General features: G+C 50.8%; 1 protein-coding gene across 7 annotated transcripts in view; it reads left to right on the top strand.

The window, feature by feature from the left end:
• The window catches only part of KDM2A (lysine demethylase 2A), a 113751-nt gene extending 96931 nt beyond the window's left edge, over nt 1-16820 (top strand). For all 7 annotated transcript variants that reach the window (XM_060607370.3, XM_060607369.2, XM_060607372.3 and 4 more), the window contains 9 exons: nt 2774-2857; nt 4301-4570; nt 5129-5260; nt 7256-7345; nt 9520-10232; nt 11948-12111; nt 12620-12778; nt 13346-13561; nt 13985-16820. In XM_060607370.3, coding sequence (XP_060463353.1) covers nt 2774-2857; nt 4301-4570; nt 5129-5260; nt 7256-7345; nt 9520-10232; nt 11948-12111; nt 12620-12778; nt 13346-13561; nt 13985-14166 — 2010 coding nt within the window. In that variant the 3' untranslated portion in view covers nt 14167-16820. The remainder of the gene's footprint in view (nt 1-2773; nt 2858-4300; nt 4571-5128; nt 5261-7255; nt 7346-9519; nt 10233-11947; nt 12112-12619; nt 12779-13345; nt 13562-13984) is intronic.
• The last annotated feature ends 8361 nt before the right edge of the window (nt 16821-25181 follow it).

The raw sequence follows: 25181 nt of genomic DNA, 5'->3' as shown, positions 1-25181 counted from the left end.
CCTCCGGGGCCGGCCTTGGGTTCTCCTATTGCAGTGGTGGTGGGAGGGAGGAGGCGGGGGCGCGGCCCGGCTCGCCTCCCGGGCAGCCTTTCCTCCAATCACCAGGCCGAGAGCGCCGGCTGAGCACACCCCCTCCCGACTCTGCAGCAGGACGGCTGGGCCCTCTGCCTGGCTCGCTCACTCGAGCTCAGCTCCCCCTCCTGCCATCTTCCGTTGCAAAGCATTTCTGGGAGCTGCATGTGGGTGACGCAGCAGCATTGTTCGCAGGCACAGGAAGCCGCGGCTGAGCTGAAGGGCTCGAGAAGGAGCTCAGAGCACGACACGCTGCTCCCTCTGGGTAGCCTCAAGGGTTATAGCTGGACTGCCCCGCCTGATGTACTTTGGGAGATTCCAGAATTTTCAAGTAAATCAGGATTTTCCTAGAGGCAGAAAACCTAAACTCCTTCAGCACAACTTCCAATACAGAAAACAAAACAAAGACGCTGGGGAAACTTCAACCAAGAGCTTCAGCAGCTCCAGAGCGACGAGAAACGCAAGGTCAGGCGGGTGGGCGGCAAACCCTTTCTGGCTCGGGGTGTGTGTAACTGTAGGGACTTTGTCTCAGCGGAAGAGGCGGAAGAACAGCCTACCAGGGACTCCAGGACAATGCTCAGGTTACTTGGTGTTGCTCTAGCCGTCATTGCACTTGTTCCCTCTCCTGGTGGGATGTGCTCTTGAATGGGGTCTCTTGGCTTTGGGGAATCCTTTTTCCTTCTCTTCCCAGACGCCCGCTGTTCTCTTCCCCTTCCTGTGATGTGTGGGGTGTGGGCTTGTGTTTGAATGTTCTCCCGAATGCCAGGAGCCTAGATAGGCGTCAGCCTTTCCGCACTCCACCCCCGCTCCCTGTCCCAAACCCCCTCTGGTGAAGGGTGGTGGCTGCTTTATATGGTTTCTTGGAGGGCCTCAGCTGGAGTCTGCCTTTTTTGATGAAGCAGGGCGAGTTTGGTTGTCTGGCCCCAACAAAATAAGGCTTGGAAGGAAATCTGCATTTCCCTCCACACCCACACAGACCCCGGTAACAGAGTCGTATATGTGTGAACAGCTGCCCCCCACCCCCCACGCAGACACAGTTTCTCCACCTACCTTTCCTTATCCCCCACAAAAAATCTTGCAGGTAGATTTAGACTGCTTTTGGTGAACGGTTAGGTTCCTTTTGCTACTCTTAAACAATTGTGGATCTTTCTGTGAGGTCTATTTTGCTGAAAGTGGAAAGTCCCTGTTTGTGGACAGCTCAGTGCTCTCCGGGGCGGCAGAGGAAATGGGCAGAGTCCTGCTCCTCAGCAGTAGACATGGGGGAGGGGAACTGTGCACTCCCTCGCACACGTTTTGAATGGACCTGAATTTTTCACCCTAGGGAGATTAGGAGTCCAAACTGGAGCCCAGTCCCAGAGCCTTAGTCCCACGTGGCACCGCACCCCGCCTCTTCACCCCCACGCTGTGCGGTGCTAAACAGGACACTTCAGAATAGGATGTCATAGCAACTTGAAGTAAATAAAACGTCTGCAAATGAAATCAGTTTGGGGGAGGGTGAGAGGCAGCTGGAGACTTGGCAAAGGGGTTCTTCGTAGAGGAGCTTCCTGGGTGTTTTAAAGGGTCTTTCTGAGTCCCAACTCGAATTTGGAGCATGATCCTTGGTAGAGAAGTGCCGCATGCTTCAAAAAGTCCTGGCCTCTAGGCACAGAGCCCACAAGATTATGGAAATGGTTATTAAAGATGGCCTAGGCATGCTTATTGTCCAGGATCAAAGTTGAGTGTTCACTGAAACACTGAAACAGTTAACACCCTGTACACAGTAGGGCAACCTGAAAGGAATCTCGTAACTTGTCTTCTGGATTTGTGTTCTTTTGCTGTTGCCCTTGCTGTAGGGCGCATGAGGTCAGAGGAAGAGGGATTTCGTCTTCTGCTCTAAGGTTCAGGATTCAGAAATTTCTGTCGAAAACATAAAGGCTTGCTTCCAAATAACACTCAACCAGTATGATTCACTTAAGTGGTAGTTTCTTACTGTAGCAGTGTCCTCAAGTCATTCAAACTAGATTGGCTAAAGCCATCAAAACTGTTGCCCCTAAATTGTTCCTGTTCCATTCCAGAATAAAGCCAAATGATTGACTTTGTGTGTGTGTGTGTGTGTGTGTGTGTGTGTGTGTGTGTGAGAGAGAGAGAGAGAGAGAGAGATTAATCGATTGGTTAATTTGAAGTTGGGATTTCTGTAATCAGACTTAGAAGAACAGAGCTCTGGGTTGAATCAAGACATTAAGATTGTTGTTCTGTTCATATTATTAATTAAGTATTAGCCAATCTTTTTTGCCACTTTGCTGAGATCTGCAAAATGAAAGCAGTACTTCTTGATAATTGTCACTGGTGTTGAAAAGTAAGGGGGCAATATAAAGTTTTACTGCCATGTATAGAACTGTGTGCCAAGTAACACTTGTCGCCCCAGAACTAGTTACTTCAGCATACGTATTAACAGTACAGTGAGTATGCAGGTACGGGGTTGGGAGCAAAGGTAAATTCAAAGTCTTGATAGTACTACAGTAGTTTGAGTTTTCTCTTTCATCTTCAATTTATTTGTTTGGCAGTGAGTCTCTAAATGAAGGGAAAACACAGCTGCCAGCCTGCCCTTCCCATGTTGCTTGTGGGGACCGAGGCTAAGTCTGGATGCTGTTGGGAGTGGTTGGCTCTTTGTTCACTGTGTCCTGCTTTTCTTCCCCCCTCTTCTATCCTATTCTGCCCTTAGATTTTGCTGGAGGAGCTTGCCAACAGCGATCCCAAGTTAGCCCTCACTGGAGTCCCTATAGTACAGTGGCCAAAAAGGGATAAGGTAAGAAACTATTGTTCTTATCTTCAGGCTGCTGAAGCATTTTGCTAGCCGACCATCCCCATTCCGGGAAGAAAAAGAACAACTAGAGGCAGACAGCTTTTGGTGCATTAATATGAACTGACAGAAAATCATTACTCAGTTCTGTTTTAACTCTTAGGTCAGGGTAATTGGCTATCTTTAGAGGTGACTCTGTTAACGGAACTATCAAACCAGAAACCTGCCTCCAGGTTTGGATGCAAAAGTGTGCATTTGTTCACCAGAATGGATCAGTTCCTATCCTTCTGGCCCAGTGATTCGGTCATTTTCAGATATTTTTTAAAACTAGTTAAAATAATTACATACATATTCAAATGGCTGGAGTATTTCTATGATGGCCTGAGTGTACACTCAAGATTCCCCTTCATTTGGATTTTTCAGTATCAAAAAGAGAAGGAAAGGGATCACCTGTAAGCTAATAAATTGTCAGGTATGATTTTTCATGCCTCTTCAGTTAGGTCCTGTGTAATTTTTCCCATATTGTCCTTTGTCAAGGTTATTTATCAAATAAAACGTAAGGGCCCATGGGTCTGGCAAATACGTAGGCCCTTCTTTGGTTTTCCCCGGTTGAAATTTGCAGAGCCATCACATTCCAGGAGTGTTTAGGTGAATAGCTGTGAAAGATGTCTTAAAGAACCACTTCTTACTACCAGGGTGGAGGAGTCCCACTTGGCCTGGGCTTGACCACATGAGACTGCCTCAGAACAGTTTAGGCATCTCTGGCTGTTCAATGTTTTGTGTCAGGAACATGTTTGAGGCACCGCGGAAAAAACTGAAAGACCCAGTCCTTGTTCTTGAAAAGATCACCAGCTGGACAAATACAAGCACTAAAATTTTAAACGTATACCTGAGGGATGTATTTTACTGGAGTGTCTGTTATGTACCAGACTCAGAGTAATAAAGAAATGAGCAACATTCATCTCGCCCTCAAGTAGTTTATCGTCATCTTTAGGAGTATCTTCTGAGTAGTAATATCCAGGATAGGGAAATATTGGAGGGTCCCTGGAATGACATTTGGTACATAGAAAGCCTCAGGGAGGGGTGAATCTCACAGCTCAGCAGAGTGAGAGGGACGTGACTGAAGTAGATAGCCTGAAGGGACTGGCAAACCTTGTCTTTGAAGGTAATACGTAGGTGATAAGTAGAGTAAAATCAATAAATATTTTAGGTTTCGCAGGCCACGCAGTCTCTGTCGGCAACTTCTCCACTCTGTCATTGCAAGTGAAAGCAGCCATAGACCAGACAGAAAACAAATGAACATCATGGTACTCCAGTCAAATTTCATGTACAAACAGGCAGTGGGCAGATCTGCCCACGGGCCATAGTTTGCCAAGCCTTGTGATCTTCTGCCCCCTCCAGTCCTTAAAGCTACTTGATATATTTGACCTCACCGCTTTCTCTTTCTAGCTTAAATTCCCCACCCGGCCAAAGGTGCGGGTTCCTACCATCCCCATCACAAAGCCTCACACTATGAAACCAGCTCCTCGGTTAACACCTGTGAGGCCGGCCGCTGCCTCCCCCATAGTGTCAGGAGCCCGGCGGAGACGAGTGCGCTGTCGAAAATGCAAAGCCTGTGTGCAAGGAGAGTGTGGTGTCTGCCACTACTGCAGGGACATGAAGAAGTTCGGGGGGCCTGGTCGCATGAAGCAGTCGTGTGTCCTTCGGCAGTGCTTGGCAGTAAGTGGTCTGCTGGATACAGAGCTTGGGGGAGGGGTGGTGGTGCCAAAAGGACTGAAACACAGGTAGTAGAGGGTGGTAGAGCCTTCAGAGATGGAAAGGAGAAGTTACTCTCTCTCTCTTTGGCTTGCTTTGTTTTGCCCCATTTCTCTCTGAGTTCAGAAGGAAGATACCTCACACTAAAAATGATCCCATTTAACCTTTCAGCCTTGCTCGCCCAGTTTTCAAATGAGGGAGCAGTGTTTCAAGGGCAAATCACTGCTTCTTGTCCCCTCTTTAACTGGATTAGAAAGGAAGGACCTGGGAGGCCTGGGATAGACTGGTGAAAATAAACTGGTCTCTGTCAGTCTCTAGTTCTCAGCTGGTTCACTCTCCCTATCCTCTTTCTCATCTAGTTTTCCTACCAGAAACCTCTCTTCTCCACCTGGTTTCCTTGCTCCCTAAGTGTTCCCAGGAGAATTAGAGGAAGCAAAGCACTTGTCTTCAGTTAAAGGGAAGCTAAACCGATAAGGATCTAAGTCTGCTCTTTTCTTGGTTTCTGTCTTTGTCCTCTTGTAGCCCAGACTGCCTCACTCAGTCACATGTTCCCTCTGTGGAGAGGTAGATCAAAATGAGGAGACACAGGACTTCGAGAAGAAACTTATGGAATGCTGTATCTGCAACGAGATTGTTCATCCTGGCTGCCTCCAGGTGAGGAGAGGCCAAAGGGGCCCCTAAGGTCTCAGGTACTGAGTGGAGCAGAGGAGGGTGGGAATCCCCGATCTGGACCATCAGCAATGGGCTATGTAGTGGTCTAACATCTGTCCTTGATTCATGGTCTATGCTGTGTGTCAGCCACTGGCTCGACCCTGAGGATAGTCTCGGACACAGAATAATAGTCCCGTTCCCTGCCCTCATGGAGCTTGCGGTCTGGCCTCCATAGAGTGTGTTTGGAGTCCCCAGGCTATCATGGAACTGCCTGGTCTATTTGGGAATGCCTTGTGCCTTTAAGCATCTCTCCTGTGTACTTGACTGTATCTCTGGATGTCAGTTCCTGAAAGATGGTTAGAGTAATAGTATCAGCTAACGTTTAATGAGTGTATCAGGCTTGGTTCACACTTGAGGGCCTTTAAGAAAAAATGATAGAGGTTGTGCCTGGGTGGCTCAATCAGTTAAGCATCTGACTCTTGGTTTTGGCTCAGGTCATGATGTCACAGATTGGGAGTTCAAGTAAAAAAAAAAAAGAGAAAATGATAGAGGGGCACCTAAGGTGGCTCAGTCGGCTCAGGCTATGATCCCAGGGTCGTGGGATCAAGCCCCGAGTCCAGCTCTGCACAGAACGTGGAGCCTGCTTAAGATTCTTTCCCTCTCTCTCTCCCTCTCTCCCTCTCTCCCTCTCTCTCCCTCTCTCTCCCTCTCTCTCCCTCTCTCTCCCTCTCTCTCCCTCTCTCTCCCTCTCTCTCCCTCTCTCTCCCTCTCTCTCCCTCTCTCCCTCTCTCCCTCTCTCTCCCTCTCTCTCCCTCTCTCCCTCTCTCTCCCTCTCTCCCCCTCTCTCCCCCTCTCCCTCTCTCCCCCTCTCCCCCTCTCCCCCTCTCCCCCTCTCTCCCTCTCTCTCTCTCTCTCTCTCTCTCCTCCTCTCTCCCTCTCTCCCTCTCTCCCCCCCCCCCCCCACCACTCTTCACCTGCTCATGTGTGCACTCGCTCACTCTCTCTAAAAAAAATCTTAAAAGGAAAGAAAAAGTGATAGGGAAGCTGATACAGTCTTTAGGAGGTAGCATCAAATCTTTAAGCATGGGCCCTGGGCCTAAGTATGCGCCAGAGCTCCTTAAGTGATACTAATATGTGGCTGGGGTGGACAACCATTGTTTTATATGCATTCTCTTGTTTACATCTTTTAAGATAGCCCTGTGAAGTTGGGTCTACCCTGTTACTTCATTCTTTAAAGGGCATTGGTGCTGGTACTTTGTCGATTTTTCCAAAGGTGTCAGCTATATCACGACTGCCACCTGGCTGACAATGATTGTAAGATACAGTTAATTGTGAGAAGCAGCTCAATTTTAGAAATATTCAAATGTGAAAAAAATATGCATCATAAGATCAGTAAAATTAAGGTATCCTCTCCATGCTGATAAACGAAGCATTTACTATATGTCAAGCTTTTATCTAAACACATTATTTAACAAGTAATTCATTTAATCCTCACCACACCCTTATAGGAGTATTTATGCGCACTGTACAGTTGAGAACAGAGTCACAGAGACTAGGCTACAGTCTCTGAACCCAAGCAATCATAATTACTATGCCCCACTATCAAGATGAGGTCTGGCACCATTCTGAATAGTGTGGTCAGTTCCTTTAGCAGAGAGGCATGAGATGCTCAAGAAAATAAATGTGTCGGGAAAGATGCATATAGAAGTCTGCAGACCCCAGATTGACGCAGACTCTTGGGAATCTCCTCGTGGAATCTAACTTTGATCAAGTAACCAAGAGTGAAGGTGACCGGTCTCCTAGTGGCTAGGAGTGGGGCTGAATGACTCGGTTTTTCTCCCCGATGGGCCGATGTGTTTACAAATGGGTAAAACTTCCAGGTTCTTCCCAACCATGTGGCTGTTATTGTTTGATAAAGGAGCCTTAAGAAACAGGCTTTTTTTTTTTTTTTTTTTTTTTTTAATGAGACAGATTTTTAACATCTCTGTCTTCCTCTAGATGGATGGAGAGGGGTTGCTTAATGAGGAATTGCCAAATTGCTGGGAGTGTCCAAAGTGCTACCAGGAGGACAACTCAGAGAAAGCCCAGGTAAGGAAGCTTTATCCAGACTGCACCGGAGAAGAAAAGAAACGTCCAGCTTAGGGGATGGCTAGAGTCTGTTTGCCTTTGCGTCTTTGTTCGCATGGTTTTTCTGACTGTGGAGATGATTTTGTATTTTGTTTGATAACTTTTTTCCCCCCTCTTCGGTTAATTATTTGTTTTTCTTTTGTTTGAGTTTTTGTGTTACTGAATATTGTTCCACTTGGGGTCTGCAAATTGCTGAGGTCCTCTTACACTCTGAGACCCTAGAAAAAGAGGCAGCATAGCTAGGCTGTGTGAGGAGGGCAGTGAGGCGAGCACGGTTGCTCCTGAGGAATGAAACTAGAGGGAAGGCAGTGACCTGAGGCAGCTAGTAAATACAGTGGTGTGCCGGAGTTTCCAGTTAAGCGGGCTCACATTTTTGTCCTCTTCACCTTTATGGCCCTACAGAAAACCCTACCCTTGTGCCCTACACAGGCAGCCCCTCCCTGCAAGGGGACCAGTGCCATGACCTTGGCCCTGAGTAGCTGACATTGCTGGCCTGATGGGTAATACCAAAGGGCCAAGAGGACTCTGGTTGATCAGGCCAGGAGGAATAAGACCTGTTGAGGGCACAGACAGAGGAGGCAGCTGGCCTAGTGGCAGCCATCCAGGCCCAGTGGTCTCCTCCAGGCGCATTGCACTGGAGTAGGGACAAGTTTCCTGGTGTCTGTTTTTTCCCACTTGGGTACTGAGGTGACTGAATTTTCATTCTATATATCTTTGAAGGGCAGGGATTTCTAGAGTGGACTAGTGCTGAAGTTCTCCTTATCCCAAGTTCTTAAACTAGGGGTTCTTAAACATTTTCTCTTCACTGACGACAGTGGAGGCAGTAGTGGTGGTGTTTGCCTCCCTGCCACAGCAGGTAGGGGGACAGATGCCTCATTTTATCTTTTTTAAGTTTATTTATTTTGAGAGAGAGGGAGAGAGCACATGTGTGCACACAAGTTGGAGAGGGGCAGGGGGTGGGGGGGAGGGAGAGAATCCCCAGCAGACTCCGTGCTGTGAACACAGAGCCTGACGCAGGGCCCGAACCCACGAACCATGAGATCATGACCTGAACCGAAACCAAGAGTCAGATGCTTGACTGACTGAGCCACCCGGGTGCCCCAGGTGGCTGTACGTTAGTATTGCCTTCTTGCATTGTAAAAACCAAAAGCCAGCACCCACAAGGTAGTCATTCTCTTCCAACCACGGTGCCCTATGAATGTAGAGGAAAGGGAGCAGGCTTGTTGCTGAGGGACAGAAACCATCTCCTTGAGGAAAATGTGAACCACTGCTCACTGATCCCTAGTGGAACACTGGTGCAGCCTCATCACGGCGGCGTCACGGTGGCCCCAGAGGGAGACAAGTGGCGTAGGATGAGGTCGTGGACCTTTATGGAATGTCAGCTTCACTGAACCAAAATTCTTTTTCATCCAGAGTAGATTCCTTTGGAGCAGTGTGGTTCCTCAGAGGTTCTCATTCTCTGCTTTATAGTCCATGCAGTTGGTCTCTAAGGGTAGGGTAGGGTGCTGAGTGGAAGAAGCAGCCTGGTGGAGTCCAGCTCAGACACCAGTGGAGCTAAAAGTGGTGTTTACTTCTGTCAGATTCTGTGTTCTAGTTTAAATGGTATATGTAGACTGCTTTTCTTCTACCACAGGCATCTCTCTTCTATCAAAAGCATCTCCTGGGTGAAGGAGTTAAATTAGAGATAGAACTAAAAACGGTCAGATTGCATAGGGGTAAAGTTGTGGCCTCTTTAAAGCGTGTCTTTATCCAGGGAATTATAATCCAGAAATTGGGGCAAGAGATGAATAAGGTGGGCTGTGGAATCGTGCAGCCCAAATTTGGATCTCACTCCTCTATACTTGAACACAGACCTTTTTGTCACAGGTAGATTTCCCAAGTGACCTATTTTAAGGGTTTTGTTCTGTAATCAGCTTTCTCAGCACAGACTTGAGCTCGGTTGCTGATCCAGGCAGATTGCAGACTAGACTCTGAGGAGGTGACCACCCTGTAGCATGCAGGTACCCCTTTCCCCATAGACGAGCGGTGATCTGTCTTTTCTCTAGTCTCCTGAGAGCAGTAGTGAGGCTCACCCCGTAAATGTAGAGGGTTTTGGAGAAAGCACTGATGTGGCTTTTTGGGGGCCTGTTTTGCAGAAGCGGAAAATGGAAGAGAGCGATGAAGAATCCGTGCAAGCCAAAGTCCTGCGGCCCCTGCGGAGCTGCGACGAGCCCCTCACGCCCCCGCCTCACTCACCCACTTCTATGCTACAGCTCATCCATGACCCGGTTTCCCCTCGGGGTATGGTGACTCGGTCATCCCCTGGGGCTGGCCCCAGCGACCACCACAGTGCCAGCCGGGATGAGCGCTTCAAACGGCGGCAGTTGCTGCGGCTGCAGGCCACAGAGCGCACCATGGTACGGGAAAAGGAGAACAATCCCAGCGGCAAAAAGGAGCTGTCTGAAGTTGAGAAAGCCAAGATCCGGGGATCGTACCTCACTGTCACGCTACAGAGGCCCACCAAAGAGCTCCACGGGACATCCATTGTGCCCAAGCTGCAGGCCATCACGGCCTCCTCTGCCAACCTTCGCCATTCCCCCCGCGTGCTAGTACAGCACTGCCCAGCCCGAACCCCCCAGCGTGGGGATGAGGAGGGGCTGGGGGGAGAGGAGGAGGAAGAGGAGGAGGAGGAGGAGGAAGATGACAGTGCAGAGGAGGGGGGTGCAGCCAGGCTGAATGGCCGGGGCAGTTGGGCTCAGGATGGAGACGAAAGCTGGATGCAGCGGGAGGTCTGGATGTCTGTCTTCCGCTACCTCAGCCGCAGAGAACTTTGTGAATGTATGCGAGTGTGCAAGACGTGGTATAAATGGTGAGCAGGGATACAGGGATCAGGAATAGGGGTATGGGAGCAGGTGGCAGGTTTTCCATAAGAGAACTGCATGCGTCCTGGCATCTGGAGGCTTGCTGGGTCTTAAAGGATTGAATCCACTCTGTCTGTTCCCTAGACAGTGGGTCCTGTTATATTTGTGGCCAGTCGTGCCTATAGGTGTGGCCCTTCAGGGGAATGTGGCCCTTTGCTTCCTCTCCCTGCTCCGACCTTTCCCATCTCTCTTTTTACTGAACATATGAAACTGATCTGGGGGATGGATTTATATAGTTTGTGCTGAAACTTCAGTCCACGGAGCTGCGACAGTTTTCCCCCTCAAGTAAGCTGCACTCATCACCCATCTGTTGAGAGCCTGTGATGATGTGATAGTCACTGTTATTGGTGACACACATGACTGCTTTTAAGCCCCTGCCTCAATTACCTCTCCATCTAATGAAAGGGGTGGACATGCTTTTCAAAAAATTTGAATGTTTCCACAGTTTTCCAGTTGTTTGTTCTTATCCCAATAAGACCTACCATTTCTTCTCAAAAGGGTGATGCTTGGACCACTGGCATTACCTGGGGTCATGTTAGAAATGCAGATTCTCAGGGTCCGTTTCAATATGGCCTGAGTCAGAGCTTTGGGGGTGGAGCCAAGCAAACTGTTTTTAACACTTTTTCCAGGGGCTTCTGATACACTGCTCTATCATAAGCAGCTTGTTTCTGCCATAGAAGTCTTATGTGCCACTGGTGAAATATTTTCAGTCTTTAAATAAAGACCTCATTCTTTACAAACACTAGTTTTATTTCCCAAATCTGAATTAATATGTGATCTACCCAAATTCTCCTAATATTTTCTCTTTGTAGAGCTAGTGGGCCTGCCTGGCTCTATTCCTCAGTTTCCAGGCTGAGCCACATAAGACTGCCATTATGTGCTGTCTCCCCTTCCCCTGCCAACCAGACTCTGAGCCGGGCTGGGAGGCAGGGGCTGTAAAATATTAAACAGAAGCCTGCATGTTGCAGTGCTATTTGTGGCCTGTGGACTGTAGATTGCAGTGGAAAGGCAGGTCTTTCGCTTTCAGTTCTGGTCTGGACTGGACCAGAGAATATAAAGATAGCCCTGAGGCAAAAACGCAAGATGGGAAGAAGACTCTCCAGGCCTGATAATAAAGAGCCTCTTTCTGCCTGATACAGTAGTGGGCTCTTTCTAGAGCTTAAAGGAGGACTGACTGTAGATATGCTGAGGAACGCCTGCATCTCAGGCAGCTGGGTATGACTGACAAAGGAGAGAATGAAGGCAAGCCTAAGGCTTCAGGCAGCAGGAAGTCAATTTTTTAAATAATTCCTTATGTACACTTTGGGGAGCCATACCATTTTAATGCACATGAGAGAGTATAGTATACTGTTTGTCATGTGTTCCTAACCACTGCGCTGTATTCCCAGCCCTTCCAAAGTAAATCAGTGAACTGGTCAAGTTGCCTACTACTAACCTGTAGGGCTGCCATAGAGGACAGGCCCTTTTGTCTGAGGATTGAAAAAACAAAAACAAACAAAAAAAAACCCAGCAGGGCATGATCCTTGTCTGCTTATAGAAGAACCTGGGGAGGGTGACACTCCAGGTGCTCTGTGTTTTCTAGAAGCCTGCAGTACCCTTTGATGGGAGCTCCTCTGACAAGGAGTATCACATTGACGGCTAGTGTTCTCTCCTTCTGTCACAGGTGCTGCGACAAGAGACTTTGGACAAAAATTGACTTGAGTAGGTGTAAGGCTATTGTACCCCAGGCCCTCAGTGGCATCATCAAGAGGCAACCAGTTAGCCTGGACCTCAGTTGGACCAACATCTCCAAAAAACAACTGACGTGGCTCGTCAATAGACTGCCAGGTGAGCAGGCAGGGAAAGCTGAGTTACAGGCAGTGCTTAAAACTGCTTTAGGGCAATTTAGGGCAACAGTCCCATTCCATTGTTGTCTTTCTGCTTAACAAGGGATTCACCCAGGGCCACCTTAACTGCCAGTCCCCAGGCGGCACCCCAGACTAGCTGGACTAGCCAATCATTGCCCCGGACAATGAAGAGAATGGGTCTTCTCAACACAACCACTGAAGAGATTTGAGTAAGATGTTGCCATGATCAGCCCCTTAGAATGCTTTGTTCCCCTCAGCATTTTGAGGTCTTGGGAAGACAGTGTCTCACATACTACATTGCTCCTGTAGGAACTAAGTAATTGGTTTTACCACCAAAGCTAGAAGATGTCATATAGGAGACCATAGGAATTTTTGAACTGGATTTCTAGACTGAGAATCCATTTTACCGTGGTCACATCAGCTCGTCGTTGAGGCTTTGGATGTGCTGATAGAGTATACGATTGCATGTCTGTTTCTTCCCGCTGCAGGACTGAAAGACCTCCTCCTAGCGGGCTGTTCCTGGTCTGCAGTCTCTGCCCTCAGCACCTCCAGCTGCCCCCTTCTCAGGACCCTTGATCTTCGGTGGGCAGTGGGAATCAAGGACCCTCAAATTCGGGACTTGCTGACTCCACCGGCTGATAAACCAGGTGTGCTCTGGGCCTGACTTCTCTGTGGTCACCTGAGGGTAGCTTTGTCTTTCGACAGACTTTGTCCTCAGAAACTAAAAAAGTGTTACAAATGATGCTGTGGATGAGTGCAAATGGAGAACAGAGCAATGGACTCAAGGTTAGCTATTTACAGCCAGTTACCTGCCTGCAGATAAAGGAGGGACTACTCCGTCTCAGGGGTATTGGAGTTTGGGGCCCAGAGAGTATAATCCTGAGGAAGGCCGGGAAGGCTTCATGGTTGAGGTGGAACATTGAAAGCTGTTTGCATTATGGTCTAAAAAAGTGTGGGAGTGTGGAAAGGGGTGGAGCATTCCACACATACCCTTTTGCTCTATAAGTGAGGCATAATCTAGCAGCTGGGAAGAAAGAAAACGTGTCTGGTTTCCTAGAAACTGCCCCCACACACTGCTCACTACAGGCAGGGCTGGGTGTGGGCAGTTCGCTCAACCGCTGCAAGAAGGCCTGGCCAGGAAGGAGCTGAAGCTGCCTGAGGCTTTGGAGCTGGACCAGAGTTAAGAGTTTTGACCTAGGTTCTTTTCTGTGCAGGTCAGGACAATCGCAGCAAGCTCCGGAACATGACTGACTTCCGGCTGGCAGGCCTTGACATCACAGACGCCACACTTCGCCTCATCATTCGCCACATGCCCCTCCTTTCTCGACTCGACCTCAGTCACTGCAGCCACCTGACAGATCAGTCCTCCAATCTGCTCACCGCTGTCGGGTCTTCCACTCGCTACTCCCTCACAGAGCTCAACATGGCAGGTATGCTGCTGTGATGTTTCATGACAGACGGTACCCCGTGCCTCCTGGAGGGCCCAGCCCTCCCTGGAACTTGACAGTAAAACAATGAACTTGGGTCTGTTGACCGAACTGTGTTAACTCGTTTCCTCACACCTGAACAAGGACATTGATTTCTCGCTCTCTGTTTTAACCGATGGGGGTGGAGGCCCAAGTAGTTGTCAGATGCCTAAGGTCATGGCCAACTGCCAGCCACAGCCTGGTCAGCTTTGCAGTGCAGGGAGTGAGGCATCAGGGGGCACTTCCCGTCTCTGAGCCAGGTAGTTACAAGATACAGAGGGCTTTTGCTGAGCATTTTAAAGGAAAGAGCTGGGGAATCGAGCGGCAGAGTCAGGCGCCTGTGGCAGTATGTACCCAGCATCGTCCTCGTTGTCACTTTCCCCACAGGTTGCAATAAATTGACAGACCAGACCCTGATCTACCTACGGCGCATCGCCAATGTCACCTTGATTGACCTTCGAGGATGTAAGCAGATCACTCGAAAAGCCTGCGAGCACTTCATCTCAGACTTGTCCATCAACAGTCTCTACTGCCTGTCTGACGAGAAGCTGATACAGAAGATCAGCTAAAACACACACAGCCCAGACTGAACAGGAAACCGATCTTCCCCTGACTCCCCAGCCAGGAGAGCCTCTCTCCCCGACCCTGCACGGGCTCTGAGGCCAGCGTCACACTCCCTCTCTGCTCTCCTGTCCCTAGAGCCCTTTCCCTACAGGCTGGGCAGAGAGGGTGGTAGACACCAGGCTTACCTGCCTGCTCCTCTCCCTCCTAAGGAGAAAGGAGTAGCAAGCAAATTGATCCGAATCCGAGGGGAAAGCACAGGCTCTGTGCTGTCAAGGTGCCTGCTCGCTTGCTCGCCTGCCCGCCCGCCCGCTCACTCACCGGCCAGGAGGCCAGGCTCTCAGTTTGGGGTGTCTGTGCAGCCGTCATCTGTGCTGGGCCCTGGGGCCCTTCTCCCCAGCCGTGGTCCCCAGCCGTGCCTGGTTCTGAGCAAATTTCCAGGGAAGAAAGCGGCCCTGTCTCCATGGCCAGGTTCTCCTTGTGGTGTCCAGTGCGTGTCTCTCCTCTACCACACTCTCCCCGCGTATGCAGGAGGGGCCGGCAGCAGCCCCGGGAAGGCTAGACCCGTGCCGATCATACTGGTGCTGTTGAGGTGTCTAAAACCTCTCATCCGTGTCCACGCTCTCCCCCTCCCTGTAGCTTGATCCTGTCCGATGCTCGTGGTGGTTCACGTAATGAGGTTACCCCACCCCAGACTTGCCCGCTAGTCTCTACGAGGTCCTTGTTGCACTTATTGGGGTTGAAGCTCTTCAGAGGAGCCGGAACTGTGTACCCCAGGGACACCCCCATTTTATTGCTTCCTAGGCAGATTCTGAGACAGGCACCATCTCCTTGTTCCCCTCCCTCGTTAGCCTCCCACTGCCCTTTCCACATGTTCCTCCTTCCTGCCTGGACAGGACTTTCCCAGGATGCGTGTCCTCAGAGGGAGCAGCCGATATCCCCCGGCTGGGGAGAGCAGAGAGCTGGGCTCGGTCCCACCTGCCTCCCAGCAGGCTCTGGGTCTCCAGTGGGTGTAGCCCCCAGAGCCCAGGCCTGTGTTTAGCCCCAGTGGCTCACTGATCTGGCACCTTGTGGGGGGGAGGGGGGTCCTGCTTTGAAGCCAGTCACCTGCCCTCTGCCTGCAGCCGTGGAAGGGGGTGTGCATGTGCCTCTGTGTGTGTGGCTGAGTGTATTACACGTGTGTGTGGAGGGAGGGAGGGAGGGGAGCATGGTGTCTCCCACCCCACCGCCCTGTGTTGAGCCCCATCAGCTGCCCCCTTTTACTTTGCATTGAACGGCCTGTCCAAAGATCCTCTCTCTAGGGCAGCAGAGAGCTTTTTGCACTTTAAAAAAAAAAAAAGGAAAGAAAGGTCGGAATTTCTTTTGGGTCAATATTTAAGTGTGTGAGGAGATGCTCAATAGCAGCAGCCTGTGGCAAGAGCTTATAAAGGACGGATGCGGATTTGCACTCTGCTCCCCACCTGTGAGGATAGCGATAGCACAACCTTGCCCCGCCTTCTCGTCCTCCGGCCCCTCCCTTCCTGGCCCCTTTCCTGCAGCCCAGCCTCAGGCTCGCCTCCTCCCAAAACCCTCCGGGGGGAGGAAACCCTACAGGGGAGGGGGAGGGGACGGAGCCCAGGCCCCGGGGGTCTGAAACGTGAGCCACCTTGAGGAGAGACGCCAACTGCACACTCGCCACTTCCAAAGCAATAGAGGCAGAGGGGCCCCCTCTTTGCCACCTAGCCCAGCTTTGACCCTGGCATTGACTGGCCTCCTGAGAGAAAACTGGGTCCTGGTAAGGGGTGGCATTGTGTCTGTTTCTTCCAATCTGCTGATTCTCTTGGCTGCTCCTTAAAAGCAGCAGTCTGCTCCCACGACCCTCTGCCCCTTCCATCGGTCTCCAGGCCCCAGTAACCTGGGGCTGAAACTTTGAGGAAATGCCAGTGACTTATTCCAGAGTGCCTCAGTTAGGGGAACTTCTCTGTAAAGAACCCTGGGTATTGAGCAAAAACCTTATTAATATTATTGTTAATGACCTATAATTGGAAGCTTCCTGCCTTTTTTTGGTTGCTCCTGTGGAAAGTACTGAAAAGATTGTTTTGTTTTGTTGTCTTTTTATAAAAGGGGAGGTGGAGAGACCCCCTCAGAGCAGGGATTGTGCCGGGAGAGTGCCTCTGACTTTGGGACATTTCATCCACAGAAATTTCCAAGCTGATGGTTTGGGTTTTTTGGGGTTTTGGTTTTAATTTTGGTTTGTTTTTGGTTTGGAAAAACAAGCATTTTTACCGTGCACGTAAATTGGTCAGCAGGAAAGGGAGCCCAGGAGTGGCAGCAGTTGGACCTATGCCCTTGCCGGGTTTCCTTTATCTCTGGGACTGGAAGGGGGCAAACGGTTTTTAGAGGTGAGGGTTGGTCCGTGTGGAGGACAGAAATGTCTCTGGGGACAGAGGATCCCGGGAGTCCCATCGCATTTCCTGCAATCTGCTCTGAGATGTGGCCTTGCCAGGAGAGCCTGCCCTCCTCAGACCGCAGGGCCAGACACCCCGCCTCCATCTTTCCGAGCACCGGGGCGAAAAACCACAAAGGAAAGGAAGAAAATTTATATATATATAATATAAAATCACTTGGTGATTAAAAAAATAACTGCTCCATAAATAAAACTCCTAAAGTCACTATGTTTAAAGGGTTTGGTTGTGTTTTTTTGTTTTTCGGAGAAATATTGTAAATATATATTTTTTGTTGCTGATTTAGAGTCAATCTCCAATGTTGTGCTAAAAAATTTAAATTAAATGTAAGCATTAAGGGGGCAAGTCCTGCTATCTCATTTGACACATGGGGGTTATTTTGGGCCAGGGAAGGAGGGAACCTAGTTGGACTTTTGTTTTCTAAACGTTCTCCACTATTGGTTTTAGAAAGAGCAAGGACCTCTTTCCTCTGACACGTGGGAATGGGAGATATTTGTGTAATAAAATTTTTAAAAGACAAAAAAAGAAATAGACTCCGATGGGAAATATTTTGATTTGGGTTTGGGGGGTTGTTTTTTTTGTTTTTTTTTTGGGGGGGGGGTTGTTTTGCTTTTTTAATAAAAAGGTTTTAAAAACAAAAACAAAACCAAAACCTTTTCTGCCTTGGTGTGTGTGTGCGTGAAAGAGAAGGTCGTGCAGGCTCTGGTGCTGGAGGCCAAGGTTGCCTGCTTCATTCCTCTGAGCAGAAGCAGCAGAACTGCTATGCGCCTGTAGTACTTGCCTTTTTCTTTTTTTTCTTCTATGACAGCATTACTTGCTTCTAGAAACACCATGATACTTTACTTCATCAAGGTGAACTTTCTGATGGATGTGAAAATGTTAAGTGTGATTACCTGACCCCCTGCAGTCCCCCTTCCTCTCCCACGGTGCTGTCCTGAGAAGGCCTGGGGATTTCTAATCTTGCCATCTCTGGAGATTCGAGGCCAACCTCCATCCACTAAAGCTGCAGAACAGGCCCTTCGACACTGCCTGCTCAAGGTCACCGAGCAAGGTCTGGGCCAGACAGGCTCCAGTCAGCATTTGTCCCACTGCATCCTGCTCCTTCTCATCACTTGGCTTGTTGAGTACGAGCTCGCGGCCTTTAGCCAGTGTGCCAGGTGCTGCCAGCCGACTGCCTCCTCGCCCCGATTGTGGCATCTCAGGAGAGCTGAACTCCCATCTGGGAAGTCCTTCCTCCCACCGCTATCTTCAAGGGAGTGGGGAGTCCCTGCCCATCCTATTCCCAAGCTGACAGTTAATGACCATCTACAATTCTGCACATTCTAGAAAAGGACAGGGTCTTGGACAAGGAGCTGATTTCATGTCGGTTTCCTGAGGACGGATATGGATGTGGCCATGTTTGGATGTTGCCAGAGCCGGGGGAGGAACGGTGTCAGTTTTGCGTCCTAGCCATCTCAGAAACCCATCTGCCTCTCGCTTATCTCATCTCTGCCACCCTACTCAAAGCCACCATTGTCTGGAACCTTGACCACAGCATGAGCCTCCCAGCCTCCACTCCAACCCCTGTCCTCCACGTTGCAGCCAGAACATTTTCCTTAAAAGACCGATTTGACTACTTTGATTAAAACCCATTTAGTGTGTTTCTCAGGATAAAGGCCTCAGTTTCCTCACTCAACATTTGCCCTTCCTTCTCCTCTCCACCCATACCTAACTATTCAGTCCACCCTCCTTGGGCCTTTGCCGTTCCCTCAGCTGGTGCACCTGCCTCAGTTTATCTGCTACTTCCTCTGGGAAGCCACCGTCCCTCCTGTTCAAGACTGGGTCATGTGCTCCCACAGTACCCTACTAGCTTTGGGGATGCAGAGGTCATCTCCCCAGCTAGCCGGGAAGCTCCACGAGGACAGAGAGGAGTCTGCGTTGCTCACATCGTCCACGGTGGCTGGTGCAGAGCTTGGCACCTAATAGGTGACGTTCCCAAGAGCTCGGATCCCCAGAGGCCCATCCCTCCCCGGTGCAGTCCATCCGTTGCCGTGTTCTCGAACTTCACTTTTTCCATTACCTCATACATCTTTACCCTTCTTTCACGTGCTAATGCCACTAGCCTCTTGGGGGGGGGGGGGGGGGGTGGCTCTATCCAATATAGCCCGCATTCATCTATGAATTAATCTTCCTCAGATGCACACAAAAAACTTATGTAATCCTCCAGGGTCATATCTAAACTCAGTAAACTCATCCTGCTACCGGCATCTGTAAAATGGGAAGCACCATGGTTGGCACACGGTAGGTGCTTCTAAGAGACCTTGAACGACAACTTGTGTTTAAAATGTTCTACCCTCGGGGCGCCCGGGTGGCTCAGTCGGTTAAGCTTCCAACTCTTGGTTTCCCCTCAGGTCACGATCTCGTGGTTCATGGGGTGGAGCCCCACATCAGGGTCTGCTGACAGCATGGAACCTGCTGAGGATTCTGTCTCCCTCTCTCTCTGCCCCTCCCCTGCTCGCTCGTTCTCTGTACCAAAAGAATAAACGTTAAAAAAAAAAAAAAAAAAAAAAAAGATGTGCTACCCTCACTGCAACTATGAAAATCTTCCTTCGAACATCTCTTCTTCCAGAAGCCCTTCCCATTTCCCCTCCGATCAAAAAGGATTAACCTGGACATTCTGTGCCTTTGGCAGGCAACAAGAGTGTAGTAAAAACAGCTGGCACCTAGGGGGCCTTACTATGTGTTGGCCGCTGTTCTAAGCACTTACACGTAGTTACTCCTATAATCCTCACAGCAAGCGTACCATTATCGTCATTTTATTTTTTTTTAAATTTATTTGAGAGAAGACAGGGCATGCGTGTGTGCACGTGCGCACACTCAAGAGGAGGAGTGGGGGGGGGGGGCGGCAGAGAGAGAGGGAGAGAGAGAGTCCCAAGCAGGCTCGGCAGTGTCAGCACAGAGCCCCACGTGGGGCTCAGTCTCAGGAACCGTGAGGTCATGAGCTGAGCTGAAATCAAGAGTCGGACGCTTAAACAACTGAGCCGGGTACCCAGGCACCCCTATCCTCTTTTTAAAGGTGAGCAACTGGGTTATGGATATTGAACAACTTAGCTGAAGTGTCTTGGCTAATAAAACCAACCTTCAGACCAGCCCCTGAGTCAGTCCTGTCCACCTAGTTCCCTAGCCTCTCTGTGTACACATGATGCCATTTCATTCTCACACCCCAGCCCAGGGGACAGGTGTCCTCATTCTATGCATGACAAAGCCAAAACTCAAGAGGTGAAGTGAGGGCCCTAGGGTCAGCAGCAAAGCTGGGATGTATGTGAACACTGGGCCAGAGACTACTGCCTTTGCTGCAGCTCTCCCGTGCCCCTCTGAGCATCCACCCCTCTCCCGTGGCTCCTCGAACTCCTTGGGTGGGGGTGGGGGGGAGCCGGGGGGTTAGCCTTAAGTAGCTCAACACACCCTCATCTGTACCAGGAATGGTGGGATAAGGGCATTTACTGAGCGTAATGAAAGGTGGGTGTATGGGAGGGGGAGGCAGGACTGACCCCATGGGTAAGTGACCTACACTGTTACAGGGCCCTGTACTCAGGACCCCCACACTCGGTTCCTCAGTTTAATGTTCTGCCATTGCCATCTTGAATTCTTTTTATAATGTTTATTTTTGAGAGAGAGAGAGAGAGAGAGGATCTGAAGCAGGCTCCTCGCTCACAGCGCAGGGCTCGAGCTCACAAACCCTGAGATCATGACCCAAGCTGAAGTTGGACACTTAACAGACTGAGCCACCCAGGCGTCCCTTTTTTTTAAAACCTTGAAATCTTTTGTTTTCGAGAGAGAGAGAGAGAGAGAGAGCATGAACAGGGGAGGAGCAGAGAGAGAGGGAGACACAGAATCCGAAGCAGACTTCAGGCTCTAGGCTGTCAGCACAGAGCCCGACATGGGGCTCCAACCCATGACCCGTGAGATCACGACCTGAGCCGAAGTTGGACGCTTAACCGACTGAGCGTGCCTTTTTCTTTCTTCCTTCCTTCCTTTCCCTACTTTCTTCTTTCTTTCTTTCTTTCTCTTTCTCTCTCCCTTTTTCATTCTTTCTCCCTTTCTTTCTCTTTCTCTCTCCCATTTTCCTTCCTTCCTTCTTTCTTCCTTCCTTTCTTTCTATCTTGAAATCTTAATAATTTTTAAACAAGGGGCCCCGCATTTCATTTGCACTATAGGTACAGGTATATAGCTAGTCAGGGGGCGGAGGAGGAGGAACAATCCTAGCTCTCCTCCTCCCTCCCAGGCCAGTTCTGTGCTAAGTGCCATTGGGGAGGCAACAGAGTAGGCCTGGCAGTTGCTGGCTGGGGAGACCCGTCCTACCTCCACCTTTCCAGGTACCCAGGCCTGGAAGCAAAAGCTCAGAGCTGACACCCTAGTGGGCAGGAAAGTGGGAGCAGGCACCTGAGTTTGCTCTCAGCCTAGTGCTGTGACCCAGTTTCTGCCTCTGCCAAATACCCTTTCCAGAGAGTTACAGCGGACAGGAAGGTCCAGCTGCCGTCCCCCCCAGAGTGTGTCATGAGAGTGCGAAGATGGCAAAACAGAAGGAACAGAAGCAGAAAGAGACACAGAGGGAAAACACCCCCAAATGATCCAGAAAAGGAAAGGCAGAGAAAGAGGGAGAGAAAGGGAAAGGGAAGAAAAGAAATGAGAGAAAAGAGGCCACAGAGGATGCCTAGAGGGAGATCCAAGTGAGGTCCAAATACTCCACATGTGACAATGACCACTCAGCAAGCCATTTCCCCGAGCGCACCACTGCACGCACTGCAACTTCGTTAATCCTCAAAGCAACCCCGTGAGGTCAGGCTGGGAGGGCAAGGCTCAGAGACGTTAAGTAACTGGCCTGGGGCACCCGGCCAGGGCACTACGAGGTGACACTAGCATTCGACCCCAAGTCTTTTCCACACACATCCTCCCTTTCCCGGACACCGCAAGTCCCGCTGGCCACAGCGTGGAGATGACGGGGGTCAGCGTGGCCGCGCTTCGGACACTTACACGCGGGCCAGACGCGTCCAGGGACAAACGCGCTCGGCGCGATCACGGCGTGCTTCAGCGCCAGGAGGAGCAGGGGACGCCGGCGCGCACGCGCGCTAGAGAAGGACGGGTGCGCGGCGCCGCCGAGGCCGGGGAGGGGCGGGGCCACAGGGCGGGTGGGGCGGGGCCACAGGGCGGGGGCGGGGCCACAGGCCGGGGCGGGGGCGGGGCCACAGGCCGGGGCGGGGTGCGGCGGGGTGCGGCGAGGTGGGGCGGGGTGGGGCGGGGCGGGGCCACTGGCCGAGGCCAAATCCGGGCTAAGGCTCTGAGGCGGAAAAGGAGGCTGGGCAGGGGCAGTGCGAGACTGTATGACCTTCCCGAGGGTTCCACGGAGAGGCGCTGCTCGGGAAAGCGGGTCGCGCGGAGCCAGCTGTCTGGAAGCCCGGCCCCGGATTGTGAGCCGGTGCCTGGGGGCCAAGGGGCCACGAAGGGCCTTAGACGGTGCGGGAGGAAGCATAGGACCTGCGTCCTGGAGATGTGGAGCCTCCCATATAAGAGAGCCCTTTCCTTCCTCAGGGTCTTCGTACTTCCTGTTCCACATAACTGAAAAGCTCTTTTTCCTGCCCCGAACGAAGCTGTTTTCCTTCCATCCTTGTGGCTCCAGCAAAAACGCCCTTCCTCAGAGGTTTCCCTGACTTTACCTAAGAAGCCTTCTGGCTTTTATAATAATTTGTCACCCGCTAAATGAGATCATCTGGGCTCTATCGACAGTGCCCTGCACACAGTGAGAACCCAGTAAATGTCAGTGGTTATTATTCTGTGTAATTTGCCTGTAAGGTCATTGTTTGTCTCTCCCTACGTTGGATCCTCAAGGTCAAGTACCAGTGCCTAGCATGTAGCAGGAGCTCAATAAATATTGTTGGCTGAGTGAGTGAATGAAGCGAACTCCTGGCATCCCAGCCAGAGCCTGGCACTGTCTAAGCTCTGGACATCAGAGAGGTAGCCGTCCCTGTTAGGCGGGAGTTTCTCCTGGTCAATCCCGACACTCCTGGTGAGGTCAGGGAGGCCCCAAGTTTATCCTCCCGGATCTTCAAAGCCTAGGAGGCCCCAGCAAGAAGGAACTTGCACTCCTGGGTCTTGGCACATGTCAGTCCTCACCCCAACCTCACTCATGCTCACATGTACACGAGCTCATGACTTTCCCCATCTCTCCCCTGCCCTCCCTGACGCTCTTCCAACCCTTCCCCTGTCTTCTTCTGAGCACCCCACCTCCTTACATTGTAGCTCTCACCAGCTTAAGTGGAGGTATACATTTAGAGGTCTTCGCTACTGGACTGGGCCACCACTGAATCTTGTCTCTCCTTGTGACTCTAACTTTGTGCCACACACCATGCTAGGTGTGGAATGAAGGAATGAACAGTGACCACAACGAACCACCCAGGGAGAGCCCTCTGAGAACCTCTCAACCACAAGATACAGGGGTGAGCAGGAGCCTTCTTTGTCGGAAAGGAGGGAAAGGGCACTTCAGGCAAGGGGAATTCTGAAGTCAAAACCCCAGAGGTGGAAATGAACTTAGCGTGGTGTAGCGACAGAGGGAAGACCAGACCGACCAGAGACCAAGAGGCAAGGGGAAGGGAAACGGAATAGAGTGAGAGAGGCAGGCTGGGGCAAGACGGTGTAGGTCTTACAGGCCCTGGAGGGTGGGGGTGTCTATTCTTAGTACAGAAGCAGTCACAGGAGGTGGGGTTGGATTTAGGCCTAGAAGAGGGGCAGGAAGCCCAGTGAGGAGGCCGGTGCAGGTGTCAGCACCAGGCAGGAGGTGGTGGGACTTGGATGAGACTTAGCGGGGTGCAGTGGAAGGACTCAGGGTATACTTCGGAGACAGACACGCCAGGTAGTCAACAGGACAGGCCTCATAACAGCATGAGGATACATGGGGGCGGGGGCAGGCAAGGGAAGAGAGGAATCAAGGATGACTCCCAAGTGTTTGGAAGAAGGAGGAACCACAATTGGGATGGGTAGGTGGGAGGGGAGCAGGCTGGACGGGCTGGGTGGTGGGGGTGGGGTGGGGAGCAGGAGCTCCGTGTGGGATGCTTTAAGTTTGCAATACCCATTAGTCATCTGGGAGAGATGCCATGTGATGGTGTCGTCTGTGGGTCTGCCAGCTGGGCAGAGATGGGGTTCCGCTTCTCCTTCACCCCCAGCATCCCAGCTGGAGGTTGCCATGGTCTGGGCACCGGGCAAAGGCTTAAGAGAAAGAATGACTGGGGTGCCTGGGTGGCTCAGTCAGTCAAGCATCTGACTCTTGATTTTCAGCTCAAGTCATGAGATTGAGTACCACATCGGTCACTGCACTGACAGCACGGAGCCTGCTTGGGATTCTCTCTCTGTCCCTCTGTCTGTCTGTCTCTCTCAAAATAAATAAATAAATATTAAAAAAAAAAAAAAAAATTTAAAAAAAGACGAAAAGAACAAATTTACAATCAACCTTCCCTCAACCACTAGAGGGCAGCATCGCCCCCCAAACCTGCCTCCCCAGGGCCAGGACGCACCTCAACCTCTTTCCACCCAGGGCTCCAGAAGATGCTTTCTGGGGTTTCAGGATTTAGTGAGGGCTGCCCTGGAGGCTGGCTTTCTCTCAAAGGACCCCGGCTTCAGGCCTGCTGGGGATGTGGGTTGGGCCTGAGCAGGGGTAGCGTAGGGTTTTCAGCCGGGGAGGAGAAGGTAGGGCCACCTCCTGGAGCAGGTGGCTGGCCTTTCAGAACCCACAGGGATTCTAGTCTGACAAGTTCATCAGAAAGAACTGACGTATGTATGTATTTTTAAAAGTAACTTCTACATCCACCATGGGGCTTGAACATACAACCCGGAGATCAAGAGTGGCAGGGTGCCTGTGTGGCTCAGTCAGTTAAGCATCTGACTTCAGCTCAGGTTGTGATCTCACGATTTGTGAGTTCAAGCCCCGCATCCAGCTCTCTTCTGTCAGCATGGAGCCCACTTTGGATCCTCTGTCCTCCTCTCTCTGTGCCTCCCCCACTGCTCTCTCTCTCTCTCTCAAAAATAAACATTAAAAAAGGGGGGGGGGGGCTGCAACTGAGCCATGTAGCTGCCCCCTCAGGAAGAATTTTTAAAATAGGGGCTGGGGCCCCCCGGGTGGCTCAGTCAGTTGAGCATCCAACTCTTGATTTTGGCTCAGGTCATGATCTCACAGTTCATGAGCCGAGCCCCACATCAGGCTCGCTGCTGTCAGCACAGAATCCACTTCAGATCCTCTGCCCCCCCCCCTCAAAAAATAAACACTAAAGTAAAACTAAACTAAACTAAACTAAACTAAAATAGGGACTGTTCCAGAAAACCCAGGCCAGTGTGTGGCTGTAGTCAGTCCTGGAGAGTTGAAGAGTCGGGTGGGGTAGGAGGAGGGGAGGCCAGAGGCCTCCTGTGAGGCATCCTTGTGTGTCTCTGGCCCTGTTCTGCCCCCAAACTCTATATGCCACGTTGGGCTGAGGAGCTCATTCATTCAGTCCCTCATTCATTGATCGAACAGACTATGCCCTTCTGGGTCAGGTCCTTGGTGGGCCCTGGGGCAA

Source organism: Panthera onca, chromosome D1 (genome assembly GCF_046562875.1).
Source record: "Panthera onca isolate mPanOnc1 chromosome D1, mPanOnc1 haplotype 2, whole genome shotgun sequence".
Classification (NCBI taxonomy): domain Eukaryota; kingdom Metazoa; phylum Chordata; class Mammalia; order Carnivora; family Felidae; genus Panthera; species Panthera onca.
Note: the sequence above shows the minus strand (reverse complement) of the source record. Positions and strands in the feature narration are given on the sequence as shown.